This window comes from Trichechus manatus, unplaced genomic scaffold, assembly GCF_000243295.1.
Source record: "Trichechus manatus latirostris isolate Lorelei unplaced genomic scaffold, TriManLat1.0 scaffold00056, whole genome shotgun sequence".
Taxonomy (NCBI): Eukaryota; Metazoa; Chordata; class Mammalia; order Sirenia; family Trichechidae; genus Trichechus; species Trichechus manatus.
Genome location: NW_004443992.1, coordinates 4,205,445 through 4,219,928, shown reverse-complemented (window position 1 = coordinate 4,219,928; position 14,484 = coordinate 4,205,445). Strand labels below are relative to the sequence as shown.

Here is a 14,484-nt window from a genome sequence, read left to right as displayed (position 1 = left end):
CTTTTCCCTTCTCTCACTACACATTCTCCCTGAACAGTCTTATCCACAGTGGGGAATTAATGTATAAGCCATTGCTGATGATTCTCAAATCTATAACTCTAGCCCAGATCTCTCTTCCAAGCTTCAGACTTTATATCTAGCTGTCCACTGTACATCTCCCCTTAGATGTCCCAGCAGCAAGTCAACCCAAAACTCAACTCATCATTTTCTCCCATGATCTTGCTTCTGCTTTGTTTCTTATCTTATGGAAGGTATCACCATCTACTCTGTTACTGAAGCTAGAAAACTGGGTGTCATCTGTGGCTTTACCCTTTCCTCTTCCCCCAGTGTTCAGTCAATGAACTGTGATCAGTATACCTTCTAGACTATAAGCTCTATGTGGTCAGGGACCATATTAGAGCTGTAATCTCTGTAACTAGCACCAAAATCCGTTGCTGTTGAGTTGATTCCGACTCATAAGTAACCCTAGAGGACAGAGTGGAACTGCCCCATAGGGTTTTCAAGGCTGTAATCTTTAAGGAAGCAGAATTGCCACATCTTTCTCCCACAGAACAGCTGGTGGGTTCACACTGCCGACCTTTCAGTTAGCAGCTGAGCGCTTAACCATTATGCCACCAGAGCTCCTTAGTACCTAGCACAGTGCTCAGTAAATAACTATTGAATGAATGAATAAAGGAGTGAATGAATCTCTTAGATACACCTACTTTCTTCCATTTCCATTGCCTCTTCTGCAGTTCAAGCCACTATTAGTTCTCACTAGTTCACAATTTAGAAATCCCATAGTTGAAATCTCCTGACTGTTGTCCCCGCTTCTAGGGTTGCAGCCCCCATGCCCTGCACCACTGTAGTCCATTTTCCACCTGGCAGCCAGAATGACTTCTATAGAACGTCATGATCATGATCATAACTTTCTAACTTGCTTAAAGTACTCCAGTGGCTCTGAATAATTATGGTGACTATGCATCCTGATCTGATGTCCTGGTTTGCAACTTTTGTCCCAGCACAGTTATCAATAGCATCCCCTTTCACTCTCAAAAATGTCCTGGTTTGGACAATAATTACATGATCACCCTATACCTAATCTATCTTCTGTCACATTTCCAGCATTACTGCTCCTCGTTCCTTCCTCACTCCTACACACTAACGCATTACCATTGAGTTGATTCTGACTCATGGCAACCCTATGTGTGTCAGAGTAGAACTGCACTCCCTAGGGTTTTCAATGGCTGTAATCTTATGGAAGAGCCCTGGTGGCGCAGTGGTTAAGAGCTCATCTGCCGACCAAAAGGTCAGCAGTTCGAATCCACCAGCCTCTCCTTAGAAACCCTGTGGGGCCGTTCTACTCTGTCCTATAGGATCGCTATGAGTTAGAATCAACTCGATGGCAACAAGTTTTTGTTTTTTGTTTTAATCTTATGGAACCAATTGCCATCGAGTCGATTCCAACTCATGGGAACCTCATGTGCTGCAGAGTAGACCTGTGCTCCATAGGGTTTTTAAGGCTGTGACCTTTCAGAAGCAGATCACGAGGCCTTTTTTCCACAGTGCCACTGGGTGGATTTGAGTCACCAACCTTTCAATTAGCAGCTGTGCAAACTGTTTCCACCATCCAGAGACCTTCTTATACACTACCCTAATCTTAGATTGAACTTCTTACAGGTTTTTAAATTTGCTGTACTCATTATTCTCACATGCTGTTCCTTATTTCTGGAATATTCTCCCGTTCTCTTTTTGCTTGGTTGATTCCTATCATCCAGATTTCAGGTTAGTCATTACTTCATAGAGGAGTCTCCTCTGATCCCCAAGTTTATGTCAGGTACCCCACTGGTATTCCTTAAAATATCTCACACTTCTTCATCCTAGCTTTGGTCTCACTATTTTAATTACCTGTTAACTTCTGTGGGTTCCGCACTATACTGTAACCTCTATCAGACAGATCAGCAACCACATCTGCCTTCCTTAAAATTGAATCCTAGTGTCTAACCCAGTGTCCTGCACATAGATGACACTCAGAAAATATATGGTAGATGATTGAAGTAAAATATCACATGCTGTTAGAATGATCAAAGTAGGTGTATGGAAAAAAATCTTATTTCATAATACATCTTCTGGCAATATGCCTAATTCAGACTCTGAAACTTGCCCTTGAATGTCAAGTAGCTAAAGCAAAAGGAAGAAATGATGAAGTAAAAGAGCTGAACAGAAGATTTCAAAGGGCAGCTAAGAAGACAGACTGAAGTATTATAATGACATGTGCAAAGAGCTGGAGATAGAAAACCAAAAGGGAAGAACACAGTCAGCATTTCTAGAGCTGAAAGAACTGAAGAAAAAATTCAAACCTTGAGTTGCAAGAGTGAAAGATTCTACAGGGAAAATATTGAACGATGCAGAAAGCATCAAAAGAAGGTGGAAGGAATACACAGAGTCACTATACCAAAAAGAATTGGTAGACGTTCAACCATTTCGGGAGATAGCATATGATCAGGAACTGATGGTACTGAAGGAAGAGGTCCAAGCTGCACTGAAGACATTGGCAAAACACAAGCCTGCAGGAATTGACGGAATATCAACTGAGATGTTTCAACAAACAGATGCAGCACTGGAAGTGCTCACTCGTCTATGCCAAGAAATTTGGAAGACAGCTACCTGGCCAACCAACTGGAAGACATCCATATTTATGCCTATTCCCAAGAAAAGTGATCCAACCAATGTGCAAGTTATCAAACAGTATCATTAATATTACATGCAAGTAAAATTTTGCTGAAGATCATTCAAAAGTGGCTGCAGCAGTATATTGACAGGGAACTGCCAGAAATTCAAGCCGGATTCAGAAGAGGATGTGGAACCAGGATGTCAGATGGATCCTGGCTGAAAGCAGAGAATACCAGAAAGATGTTTACCTGTGTTTTACTGACTATGCAAAGGCATTCGACTATATGGATCATAACAAATTTTGGATAACATTGCTAAGAATGGGAATTCCAGAACACTTAATTGTGCTCATGTGGAACCTGTACATAGATCAAGAGGCAGTCGTTCGAACAGAACAAGGGGATACTGCATGGTTTAAAGTCAGGAAAGGTGTGCATCAGGGTAGTATCCTTTCACCACACCTATTCAATCTGTATGCTGAGCAAATAATCCGAGAAGCTGGACTCTATGAAGAAGAATGGGGCATCAAGATTGGAGGAAGACTCATTAACAACCTCCAATATGCAGTTGACACAACCTTGCTTGCTGAAAGGGAAGAGGACTTAAAGCACTTACTGATGAAAATCAAAGACCACAGTCTTCAGTATCGATTACACCTCAACATAAAGCAAACAAAAATCCTCACAACTGGACCAATAAACAACATCATGATAAACGAAGAAAAGATTGAAGTTGTCAAGGATTTCATTTTCCTTGGATCCACAATCAACACCCATGGAAGCAGCAGTCAAGACATCAAAATACACATTGCATCAGGCAAATCTGCTGCAAAAGACGTCTTTAAAGTGTTGAAAAGCAAAGATGTCACCTTGAAGACTAAGGTGCGCCTGACCCAAGCGATGGTGTTTTCAGTTGCCTCATATGCATGTGAAAGCTGGACAATGAATGAGGAAGACTGAAGAGGAATTGACAACTTTGAATTATGGCGTTGGCGAAGAATATTGAATATACCATGGGTTGCTAAAAGAACGAACAAATCTGTCTTGGAAGAAGTACAACCAGAATGCTCCTTACAAGCAAGGATGGTGAGATTATGTCTCACATACTTTGGACATGCTATCAGGAGGGATCAGGCCCTGGAGAAGGACATCATGCTTGGTAAAGTAGAGGGTCAGTGAAAAAGACGAAGACCCTCAACAAGATGGATTGACACAGTGGCTGCAACAATGGGCTCAAGCATAACATCAATTGTGAGGATGGCACAGGACTGGGCAGTGTTTCGTTCTGTTGTACACAGGGTCACTATAACAACAACAACAAACTGTATATTGTCTTTTTGTCCCTGTTCATCGTATTTGTTGTAGTGGTGGAAATGATTCTGTGTTCCTTTGATTAAAAGTTCATTCTAGGACAGGATTTGGAGTTGGTACATACAGTCAATTCCAAGAAGTCTTGCAGGTGATAAAGTGGCAAAACAAAGCAAAGGACAGCTGTTTTCTAGCCTTATCAAGCAGTTTAGGCTACTTTTATTTCAACTGTGTAGGAGATTGGTTTTAAAGTTATTTGCTTTGAAGTTAAATTTACTCTCATTCTAAAGTATCCTAGATTGTTTAAGTTCCAACTTCTATTCTCACACTAATAAGAAACAAACATAAAATTTCTCCTACTTCCAATATAATTATTTGTATTGTTATTATTTACAAATTTAAGATTGCATGCTCTTAGATAGGAAATTTTACACTATTATTTGATTTACTAAAGAATCTTAATACAGTTTTTTGTTCCACATGCGTTGACTAGAAATGAGTCATGGACCTGTGGGGTGGGGGGTCTCTGAACTGTTGGTGAATCATTCTATAAAATGAAAAGGAAGGTTAGTACCTTTCCTCTAAAATAGACATATCTTTAGTATTTTTCTGATTAAAAAATGCATATTCACTAAAAAAAAAATCAGGAAATATAAAGAAGAAAATAAAAATCATCTATAATCCTACGTTTAGGTTACTGCGCTAAACATTTTAGGGTACGTATTTCTAGGCTTTTTCCTGCATATTTATTCATGTCAATATAGGATTTTTTAAAAATAAAGTTGGTGTTGTTCCACACATATGTTTTTAAAATGTGCTTTTCCACTTGACAAGTTTGAGACTTTCATCGAGAAAAATGGGGAGAAGTGGATTTTTAGGAAGTTTTGCTGACCAGTGTATTGGGTGATGTAATTTCTCCTTACTATCATTAAGAAAATGTATATAAAATGTGTATATAAATCTGCATTACCCTTTGAATCAGTCAGGGTTCATTTGAAGGATATAAAAACCACTAGCTATTCTAAATTATTGTTGAAAGATTTTATTTATTAAAAAAAACAAAAAAAATAGGTATGGGCCAGATAAACCAGAGACAGCATCAGCCTGAGACCAGAAGAACTAGATGGTGCCTGGCTACCACCAATGACCGCTCTGACAGGGAACACAACAGAGAGTCCCTGATGGAACAGGAAAAAGGTGGAGTGCAGAACTTAAATTCTAGTAAAAAGACCAGACTTAATGGTCTGACTGAGACTGGAGGAGCCCCAGAAAGCATGGCCCCCAGACTGTCTGTCAACTCAGAACTAAAACCATTCCCAAGGCCAACTCTTCAGGCAAAGATTAGACTGGACTATGGGACATAAAATGATACTCGTGAAGAGTCTGCTTTTTAGCTCAAGTGGATATATGAGACTAAATAGGCAGCTCCTGTCCGGAGGTGAGATGAGAAGGAGAGAGGGTCAGGAGATGGTTGAATGGACACGGGACATCCTAGGTGGAAAGGAGGACTGTGCTGTCACAGTATAGGGAGAGCAATTAGGGTCACATAACAAGGTATAAATTTTTGTATGAGAGACTAACTTGAATTGTAAACTTACACTTAAAGTACAACAGTAAAATAAAATTTAAAAAAAAAATAGGTGTTTACAAGATTGTCAGAAGGTCTAGAAGAGTGGAGTCTAGGCTGGTCCTCCAGAAATGACCTTGAGCTGTAGAACTGAGCTGCCAGGTAAGCTGCTTTTTCCCCATAATTGAGAAGACAAGGAGTTAGAAGGCAGCCCTCAGAAAGGCTGACACCAGAAACACACCATCCTAAGTGACATACAGGGCCAAAGTTGTCACCACCACTACTGTTGGCCCTAGAGCCACACAGAATCTGCTCGATCCATACCACCAAAAAGGAGATGCCCTGTGTCCCAGTGTCTTGCCTCTCTACTCTTGCTAAACTGGTGACCTAGATACTGGAAGCTGAAAGACTAACGAAAGTCTCCACAACTCTGCTTGCCATCAGAAGTCACAGAGAGATGTTTTCTCACTCTGTCTTCCAAATTAGAGTACATCTAATTTGACAGAACCTAAATCGCCTGGAACCATAGCTCAAGGTCTAGGAAATACAGTTTTTAGTTGTCCAGCCTCTGCAATATAGGACAGTCCAAGCCCACCAGGTCAAAATGTTAGAATGGATGTTGAATCTCACCGTATTCACCAACCTCAAGACTTTTGGAGTTGGACTTGTATTTCTTTTGGATGCACCACTATACAAAGAACTTTAAGGCAAGATAAAGAGGGACAATTAATCTGAAGTGGTAATATATGACACTACAATTTATTTAACCTATCTCTATTGCTAGTTTTTTTTTCTATTTTTTTCATATAAACAATGTTTTGATAAACAGCTTTTATCAGAGTCAGTACTAGCCTCCATGCTGGTAAACCCAATGGTCAATTCTCGGACCTCATTTTACTTGACCAAGCCCTGGTAGCACAGTGGTTAAGCACTCAGCTGCTAACTGAAAGGTCAGTGGTTCAAACCTACCCGCTGCTTCACAGGAGAAAGATGTGGCGGTCTGCTTCCAAAAAGATTTGCAGCCTAGGAAACTCTATGGGGCAGTGGTACTCTGTCCTATAGGATCACTGTGAGTTGGAATCGACTCCACAGCAATGGGTTTTGTTTGTTTTTTTTTTAAATAAGAACATTTGACATGGCTGCTCACTCTTTCCTTGAAACTTTCTTTGCTTGGTTTCCAGAACCCCACACTCTCATCGTTTTCCTTCTCACTCACTTGCTGTCTCCCTCCTTTTCTGGTTCCTCCTCATTTCTCCAACTCTTAATCTTGGGTGCCCTTGGACTCAATCCTGGGACCCCTTCTCCTCTCTGTTTACATTTACTCTCTGGTCATCTCATCCAATCTTAGGGCTTTAAATACCATTTAAAAGCTGCTGCTAATATAGTGTTCATTATTACCAATCTGCTTAGGTGAAAAATGCATTTAACATGAATGTTTTTTCTGGAGTAGTGAGGTGAGCATCTTTTCAAGTGTGAAAGCCTTTATTTGAATAGCAAATGTTGACATGATCTAGAAGTTTAAATATTCGGTTAGCATATTTGTTTTAGATATGCCTTATCAGATTTTTTATATTGCTAATAAGCTGCATAATTTCTTAAATTTCTGAAGCTTCTTTTTTCATTTATGCCAGTATTAGTATCCAGAATGTAGGATTCTTTTTGCACTTTGCAAACAGACTGATGTACTATTGTTTTCTTTTTGTTGCAACAGCTTTTGGAAAGAACCACCAGTGGATTTGAAGAATCAGATTCTGGTGCTACCAAGAGTCCACTTCACTTAGCTGTAAGTCAGATGCCATGGGCAGCTTCACCTGTTAGCAAAAAAAATCTAAACATTTCTAAAACTAGGCTGTGCTTAAAATGTAAGCATAGTATTGCAGTAATAAGCTGTAATGAAAGCTGTACATGGTTAAAGGCACAGGTTGAGGAGAGAAAGACTGCCTTGTGTTCCAGTCCCAGCTTTACCTGCTGGTGACTTTAGGGATGTTACTAACACTTTCTGAGCCTCAGTTTTCCCATCTGTAAAATAAGGGCAAATGAAAAGACATAATGTATATAAAGCCCTTACTTAGCACGATGTGCTTAATAAATTATTGTTTAAAATTTTTAACAATTTTAAAAATTATTATTCACTAGTAGTTAAATCGGGAAACCGTGGTGGCATAGTGGTTAAGTGCTATATGGCTGCTAACCAAAAGGTCGGCAGTTCGAATCCATCAGGTGCTCCTTGGAAACTCTATGGGACAGTTCTACTGTGTCCTATAGTATAGGGTCTCTTTGAGTCAGAATTGACTTGACGGCAATGGGTTTGGTTTTTGGTTTGGTAGTTAAATCAATAAGCTGAGGAAATGCAAAGAAAACATTTTAGTTTAAGAGAATTGATTATGGATAAAAATGCACAGGCCATTTTTGGGGTCAAACCTATAGATAATTGAAGGCCATATTTAAAAACCTGCGAAGATTTTTAAGCACAAATTTGCAAGAGCAAGATGAGCACGTGCATAATTGTGACTGTGCCCTCTTTGCCTGGATTTGAAATTGGGGTCTCAGAGGAGGCCTTAGACTCTGATTCTTGTGCTAAGTGAGATCTCAGAGGGAGAGAAAGAGATTTATTTTTGTCACCAGTAAAGCATCTTCTGTATATCCCACTAACTGAAGGAAAATGCGACAGCTCAGAGTGATGATCCTTAAGCTCTTCAAGGGGGTGGCCCGTCTTGGAAGCCCGCCCACCACTCTGCCTCGTGTAGTGTTCTGCTAACAACTGGTGATTCAGCAAGCATTTCCTCAGGACCTTGCTGACTGACGGCCGCACTAAGAACAGCCAGCTCACCTGCCCAAGGTGCCGCTGAATTGTGAGCACTAAGTCCAGGGCCATAAAGATGGTGTTGGGATGCTTCTTTGCTTAATGAAACCCAGAGGCAAGATCCTGGGAAAAGTGGGAAGGGGCTGGGCCTCTATGTTTAATTGGTCATTATGGCATCTCACTTAATACCATGCCTAAATAAGCACTTCTTCAATATCTTTCTGATGAAAATTGAGATGGAGAATTTTGGAGAGAAGAGGGGATGTTTTATTAATAGGCTTTCATAGGTGTTCAGGGAAGGCAAGGGGGAACAAGGCAATCCCACAAGGATTGGGAGTGTCCACAACCAGTCTCAATCTGTGGAGCTCTGTCTTCATTACCTGTATCACCACATAATCACCAACACACCTATTGACACCCTACTCCCACACCTTCTGATATATCCATCAACATTCCCATAAGATACACCCACTAACACACACACACATGCACACATACATGTGTACACACATTTTGAGTCCAGTGAAATTAGGCTAAAACGTACATCGAGCTTTGCTCCTGAAGATAGATTTAGAGTGGGAAGGGTGGATGGATAGTAGGATAGTTATATGTATGAAACTTCATACCAGTTAGTTCTTAGCACAGGTTGCTCCTTAGGATTCCTGCTCAGTCATCTGCTGTGCCTGAGGAAGAGACTCCCAAAGCTGAGGATTTACAAACATTGCACTAGCTGCCTCTAGAAAGGCCTATTTGGAGGATTACCTAAGAATTCTCATGCCCTTTGAAAACTGGGTCAATTGCCTCTCCAAGCCTGCTATTAATCTGAAGAGAGACTCCAAAAATTCTATCATCTCTCATTCTTTTTTTTTTTCCTTTTCAAAAATTGTTTGCTGAGTGCTTACTGTGTGCCAGGCACTCTGCTAAGCTCTGTGGATTTCCAGTCACATAAAGAAGGGTGGAATGATACATTGCAAAGAGTTGGACTTTTAGTAGTTCTGCAGCTGGCAGGGGCGTAGGAAGGACACAGAGAGGAGGTCCCAGATACCACTCCGCTCATTAGCAACTCACCTGGACATGGTTTTCCTACCTGTAAACTGAGTGAGTTAAGAGTATCAAAGACCTTTCCAATTTGTTCATTTATTCAATTGTTCATTGTGTTAACTTGACCAAGTACCTAACTTCTTGCATCTCAGTTTCCCCATCCATAATATGGGAGAAAAGCAGTACCTCTATCATAGGGCCACTGTGAGGATGACATGAGTTAATGCATGTAAAGGACTTAGAACAGTGCCTGGCAACCTGTACAATCAGCTAGCATTGTCCTCATCATTATTGACTGGGTTCCAAGAGCTGGAGATGTTGCAGTAAACACAACTCAGCCTCTGCCCTCATGGAGATTCCAGTCTGGAAGGTGGACGACAGGCAGATAGACATGGAGCATGTCAGATGGTGCTGAGTGCTGCAAGTGCTACAGAGAAAATGAAATGGTAGCAGTGAGATAGAGAGTATTGAGGTGGCAAATGGGGTGCTATTTTACATAGCATAGAATCGCACGTTAGAACAGAAATCTTACGAGCTACCCGTGTTGATATCTGATGGAAGAGTGTTATGGACAGAAGTGCAAATTCCCTGGGGTAGGAGTGGGCTTGGCATTTTCCTGGAGCAGCAAGGAGACCACTGTGGCTGGAGAGAAGAATGGTTGGGGATGAGGCCTGGCATGTTGCAGGATGGGGGCTGCCACAAATCATGTAGGACTTGTAGGCCACTGTAAGAACTTTGGCTTTTACTCTGAGCAAAATAGGAAACTGTTTAGAGGATTTTGAGGAGAAGAATAATATGATATGACTTTCGTTTTTAAAGGATTACTCTAGCTTCTGTGTTGAGTTTATATTGTAAGGCGACAAACACAGAAGTAAGGCATCCAGGCAAGAGATAATGATGATGACTTTCACCAGGGTGTTATCAGTGGGTTAGTTCTAAAATTATTTTATTCTTTCCCTTTAAATGGGAACACTTTCTTTAAAAATCATTATTTACTTCAGGAACCCCACAAGTAGGCCCATCACCCTCTCCATGGGCCTCTGTAGCAATTAACTTGATAAAATCCAAGGCACAAAACTTCTTAGGCAGAAGCATTCTAGCAATGAAATAGAACCAGCTGCCACAAACCTTGGCTGCTACAAGAAACCTGACCTGCATTGAGTTACTGTTTCCTAGCTAAATGATTCAAGTCTCCAGGGCTATCGGCCCAATGAATTTCACAAGCATTTCATCCACTTGCAAAATTAAATCAAAAAACAAGGCTATGCAAATGCAAGGCTCTAGCTGTTGAAATTTCCAGGTAGACCCATTGTTTTCATGGATTCTGTTGAGAACCCAAATTCTTTCTCCTCTTTGCCCTTAGTTCCTATCTACAGCGGTTCAAGGAAATTAATCATGTTTAAGAAATATTTAAGTTACTTAATGAGATATTTTTATTAAAAAGATACTTCTTAAAACAATTTTTAAGTGTTTGATACCCCCAGTGAAGGCTTGAACTGGGTTGTCTATCAAAAGTCAAAATATTACATGCTCTTTGAATCAGTATATTGGTTCTTTTGTGTGATTCCTTCCTCCCTTAATTATTTCAGAAACTATTTGTGGCATTCCTACAAAACTCCTGGTTTAGGATGGTAATACAAAAATAAAAAGGACCGTTTTCATCATGTACTGCTGACATGAGAAAAATCTAGTTGCCTTTCTGTGTACTTGAGTCTTTTTCAGACAGTTTTGATTCTTTATTATAGAAATTTCAAGAACCATGTAACTTCCTAAAGACAGCATCCTCCATTTAACCATAAAATGAAATTCTATATTATATGATAGTTTGTTAATAGTGTTAAGCTGTAAGGTGTGGAGGTAAAGGAAAATCCTAATGTAATCAAAATTACCTCTATAATTCCCTTTAAATTACCCTTAAAGTTTAGTATACATAATTTAATGTCTTCAACCCTATACAATAATGCTTATGCATACTAAAATTCACGCACCATGAGTTAGACTAAAGAAGGGAACAAGGGAAAGTTCTATAGGTAAATCTGGGCTTTCAACCATTCTGCCTTTTCGGAGAATTTTCATGTGCCTGGTATAGAAGAAGTATGAGTTGGAATTATAAAGTTTTCTAATTACCAGCAGGGTTTACTCCATTTTATCCTAATACTAAGCTTCTTTAACTTTAACACATGTTAATGGGTTTATTTTTGGTGGTGAGGATAAGGGAGAAAGTGCGTGGAGCTTTTACAAGGGGTTAAGTTCTTAAGTCAGCACCTAACTTAAGTGCCCTGTGATGTGACTCTGCTGGTCTGGACAGTGCTGACTCCTTCACAGTGGCTTCCTTCCTGTGTGCATTTCTCCTTTCCCCTGTGTGTCTTCTCTTTATTAAATCTAAATATGTCAGCCTTTGTGCTTTGTATATATGTACGCACGTATACATGCATGCAGTTTATAAGTTGCTGATCCCATTTTCCTAGACTAAGTCAAACTGACAGAAATGAAAGTGTTTACTGGCCTTGTCAGCACGGGAACCGGCACTGAAGGACCCAGCATTCGCAAGCAGCATCTAGAACCTGCTGTTATCTACATGGGCTCATTTCCCTTTGGTGTGAGGTCAGGATTTCTACCTAAGCTGAATCAGATATTACCATTATAATTTAAAATGTGGGGATGTGTTATGCAAAGTCAATTTTCAAAAATTCCACAGACTCAAGCCCAGAGTAAAGTGCAATAGACGGATTCACACCTTGATGTAGATGCTCCCATTACCACAGCCCTTTACACGAGATGGGCATTCTCACGTTTAAAATCACATATGGCCTGAGTAGATAATGGCTGAAGCTGGGTAATGGGTGTATGGGAATTAATTATCCTATCATCTCTTCTTAATATGTTTGAAATCTCCAATGATAAAAAGTTTAAAATATATACCATAGGTCTGACAGAGACTAGAGGAACCCTGAGACTATGGCCCCTGGACACTCTGCTAACCCTGAACTGAAACCATTTCCGAAGCCTATTTTTCAGACAAAGATTAGACAGGCTATAAAACAGAAAATAACACGTGTGAGGAATGTGCTTCTTAGTTCAATCAAATGTACGAGACCAAATGGGCAACTCTTGTCCAAAAGCAAGACAAGATGGCAGGAAGGGACAGGAACTGGAAGAATGGACACCGGGAACCTGGGGTGGAAAGGCGGGGCATGCTGTCATATTGTGGGGATTGCAACCAATGTCACAAAACAATATGTGTATAAATTTTTGACTGAGAAATTAACTTAAGCTCTAAACTTTCACCTAAAGTACAATAAAATTAAATATATATATACCTTAGGGCTATGTTGCACCCTTTCCATAGGAGCTCATGAAAAGTCCACAGCTCAGGCTCTGGGGTCTAATTGGTGAACCTTTTAATCCCAGCCCCACCAAATAAGGCTGTGTAGCTGTGAGTGAGCTAGTGAACACCCCTGCCTTTCTTGGTCCTCATCGATACAATGGGAATAACAACAATAACGGCCAAGCCATGGGTTGTTGTGAGAATTAAATGCAGTGATGTATGTCCAGCGCATACATAGATCACTGCCTAGCACCATCAATTGCTCAAGAAACTTAGCTATTGCTGCAGAATTTAGGTAACAATAAACGCTTACTCTCCTATGCAGTTATGCTTTGCATAGCAATTATAGATAAAAAAGTTAGTCTTGCAGGAATTTATTTCCTGTCTTAAGAAAAACAGTGTGTGTAGTAAAAGAGCAATAAGCTAGAAGTATACCTTCCTGCTTCATTGTTGTTGGTGTGTGCCATCGAGTTGATTCTCACTCATAGCAACTCTATAGGACAGAGTGGAACTGCCTGTTCAAAAACCTCCATGTTAAGCCTTCCATAAGGAGTCCTGGTGGCACAATGTTTAAACGCTCGACTGCTAACCAAAAGGTTGGCATTTGGAACCCAGCCAGTGCTCTGCAGGAGAAAGACCTGGCAATCTGCTTCCTACTCTGTCACATGGGATCGCAGTGAGTCTGAGTCGATTTGACAGCACCACCACCAACAAAAGCCTTCTGCAGAAGAGGTTTAGGTTTTTGGTTCAATGTTTGTTATTCAACTTTGCCATTACACGTAGAGACAAAAAATATTTTCTTTGAAAGTTAGTTAAATAGAATTATAGCAGGAGATTGTAAGACAGTGCCTAAAAGCATGGGTTTTAGTGTTCACAGATTCTGGGTTTCAAATCCTGAGTTTGTCCTTTACTAGCTAAGTGATTTTGGCCAAGTTAATTAACACTGCTTGTTTTGGTTTCTTCATCTGTATAATAGAGCATATTTGCAAAGATTAAATGAGATACTAGAGCTACAGTGCTCAGCACAGGGCCCAGCACATAAAAAGCCCTCAATAAATAATTGCTATTTTAAAATATATTTTTTTACTATTAGTCTTAATAAATAACAATAACAATCTTTGTACTGAATTCATTTATTTATCAAATAGTTGTGAAGTGTCTACTATGTGCCAGGCAGGATTCTAGGATACAGCAGGGAACAACACACACAAAGGCCCATCAATCGAAGACAGTAAACAAATCAGCAAATATGTAACGGTTATCAGGTGGTCATAGGTGCTACAAAGACAAAGCAGGATAAGTGAGGTCTGGGAGTGTGAGTGAGGTGGAGTGTGTAGGGCTATTTTATATATAGACTGCTCTGAGAAGCCCTTCTGATAAGGTGATGTTTGGGCATAAGTAGCAGGAGAGCATACGGGTATCTAGGGGAAAAGCTTCACACTCAGAGGAAATACAAAGTGCAGCAGTGATGGCCCAGAGGAGGAAATGTGTGTATTTAAGGAACTGTCGGGGGCAGTGTGGCTGGAACAGAGTGAGGGGCAGAGCTGAAGGTGAAGGTAGTGGGAGGCCAGATCCTGAGGGAATGGCTGGTCCCAGAAAGGAGTTTGGGATTTTATTCTCAATAAGGGCAACAGCCAGAGGCTAGTTTTAAACAAGGAGTGACATGATCCAAGTTGGGTTTTAAAAGATTTCATCCGGCAGCTGTCTCAATAACAGACTGTAGGGGGACAAGGATGGGAAGAGAGGCTTTTATTGTAATTAGGCAAAAAAAAAAAAAAAAAAAAAA

At 40.3% G+C, this 14,484-nt stretch overlaps 1 protein-coding gene across 6 annotated transcripts in view; it reads left to right on the top strand.

Annotated features, from left to right (window-relative positions):
* Positions 1-14,484, top strand: part of ANKRD44 (ankyrin repeat domain 44) — a 203,682-nt gene that overhangs the window by 163,793 nt on the left and 25,405 nt on the right. For 5 of the 6 annotated variants that reach the window (XM_023732936.1, XM_023732933.1, XM_023732934.1 and 2 more), the window contains exon 16: positions 7,238-7,309. The exons of the other annotated variant lie outside the window; for it this stretch is intronic. In XM_023732936.1, coding sequence (XP_023588704.1) covers positions 7,238-7,309 — 72 coding nt within the window. The remainder of the gene's footprint in view (positions 1-7,237; positions 7,310-14,484) is intronic. 6 annotated transcript variants of the gene reach the window in all.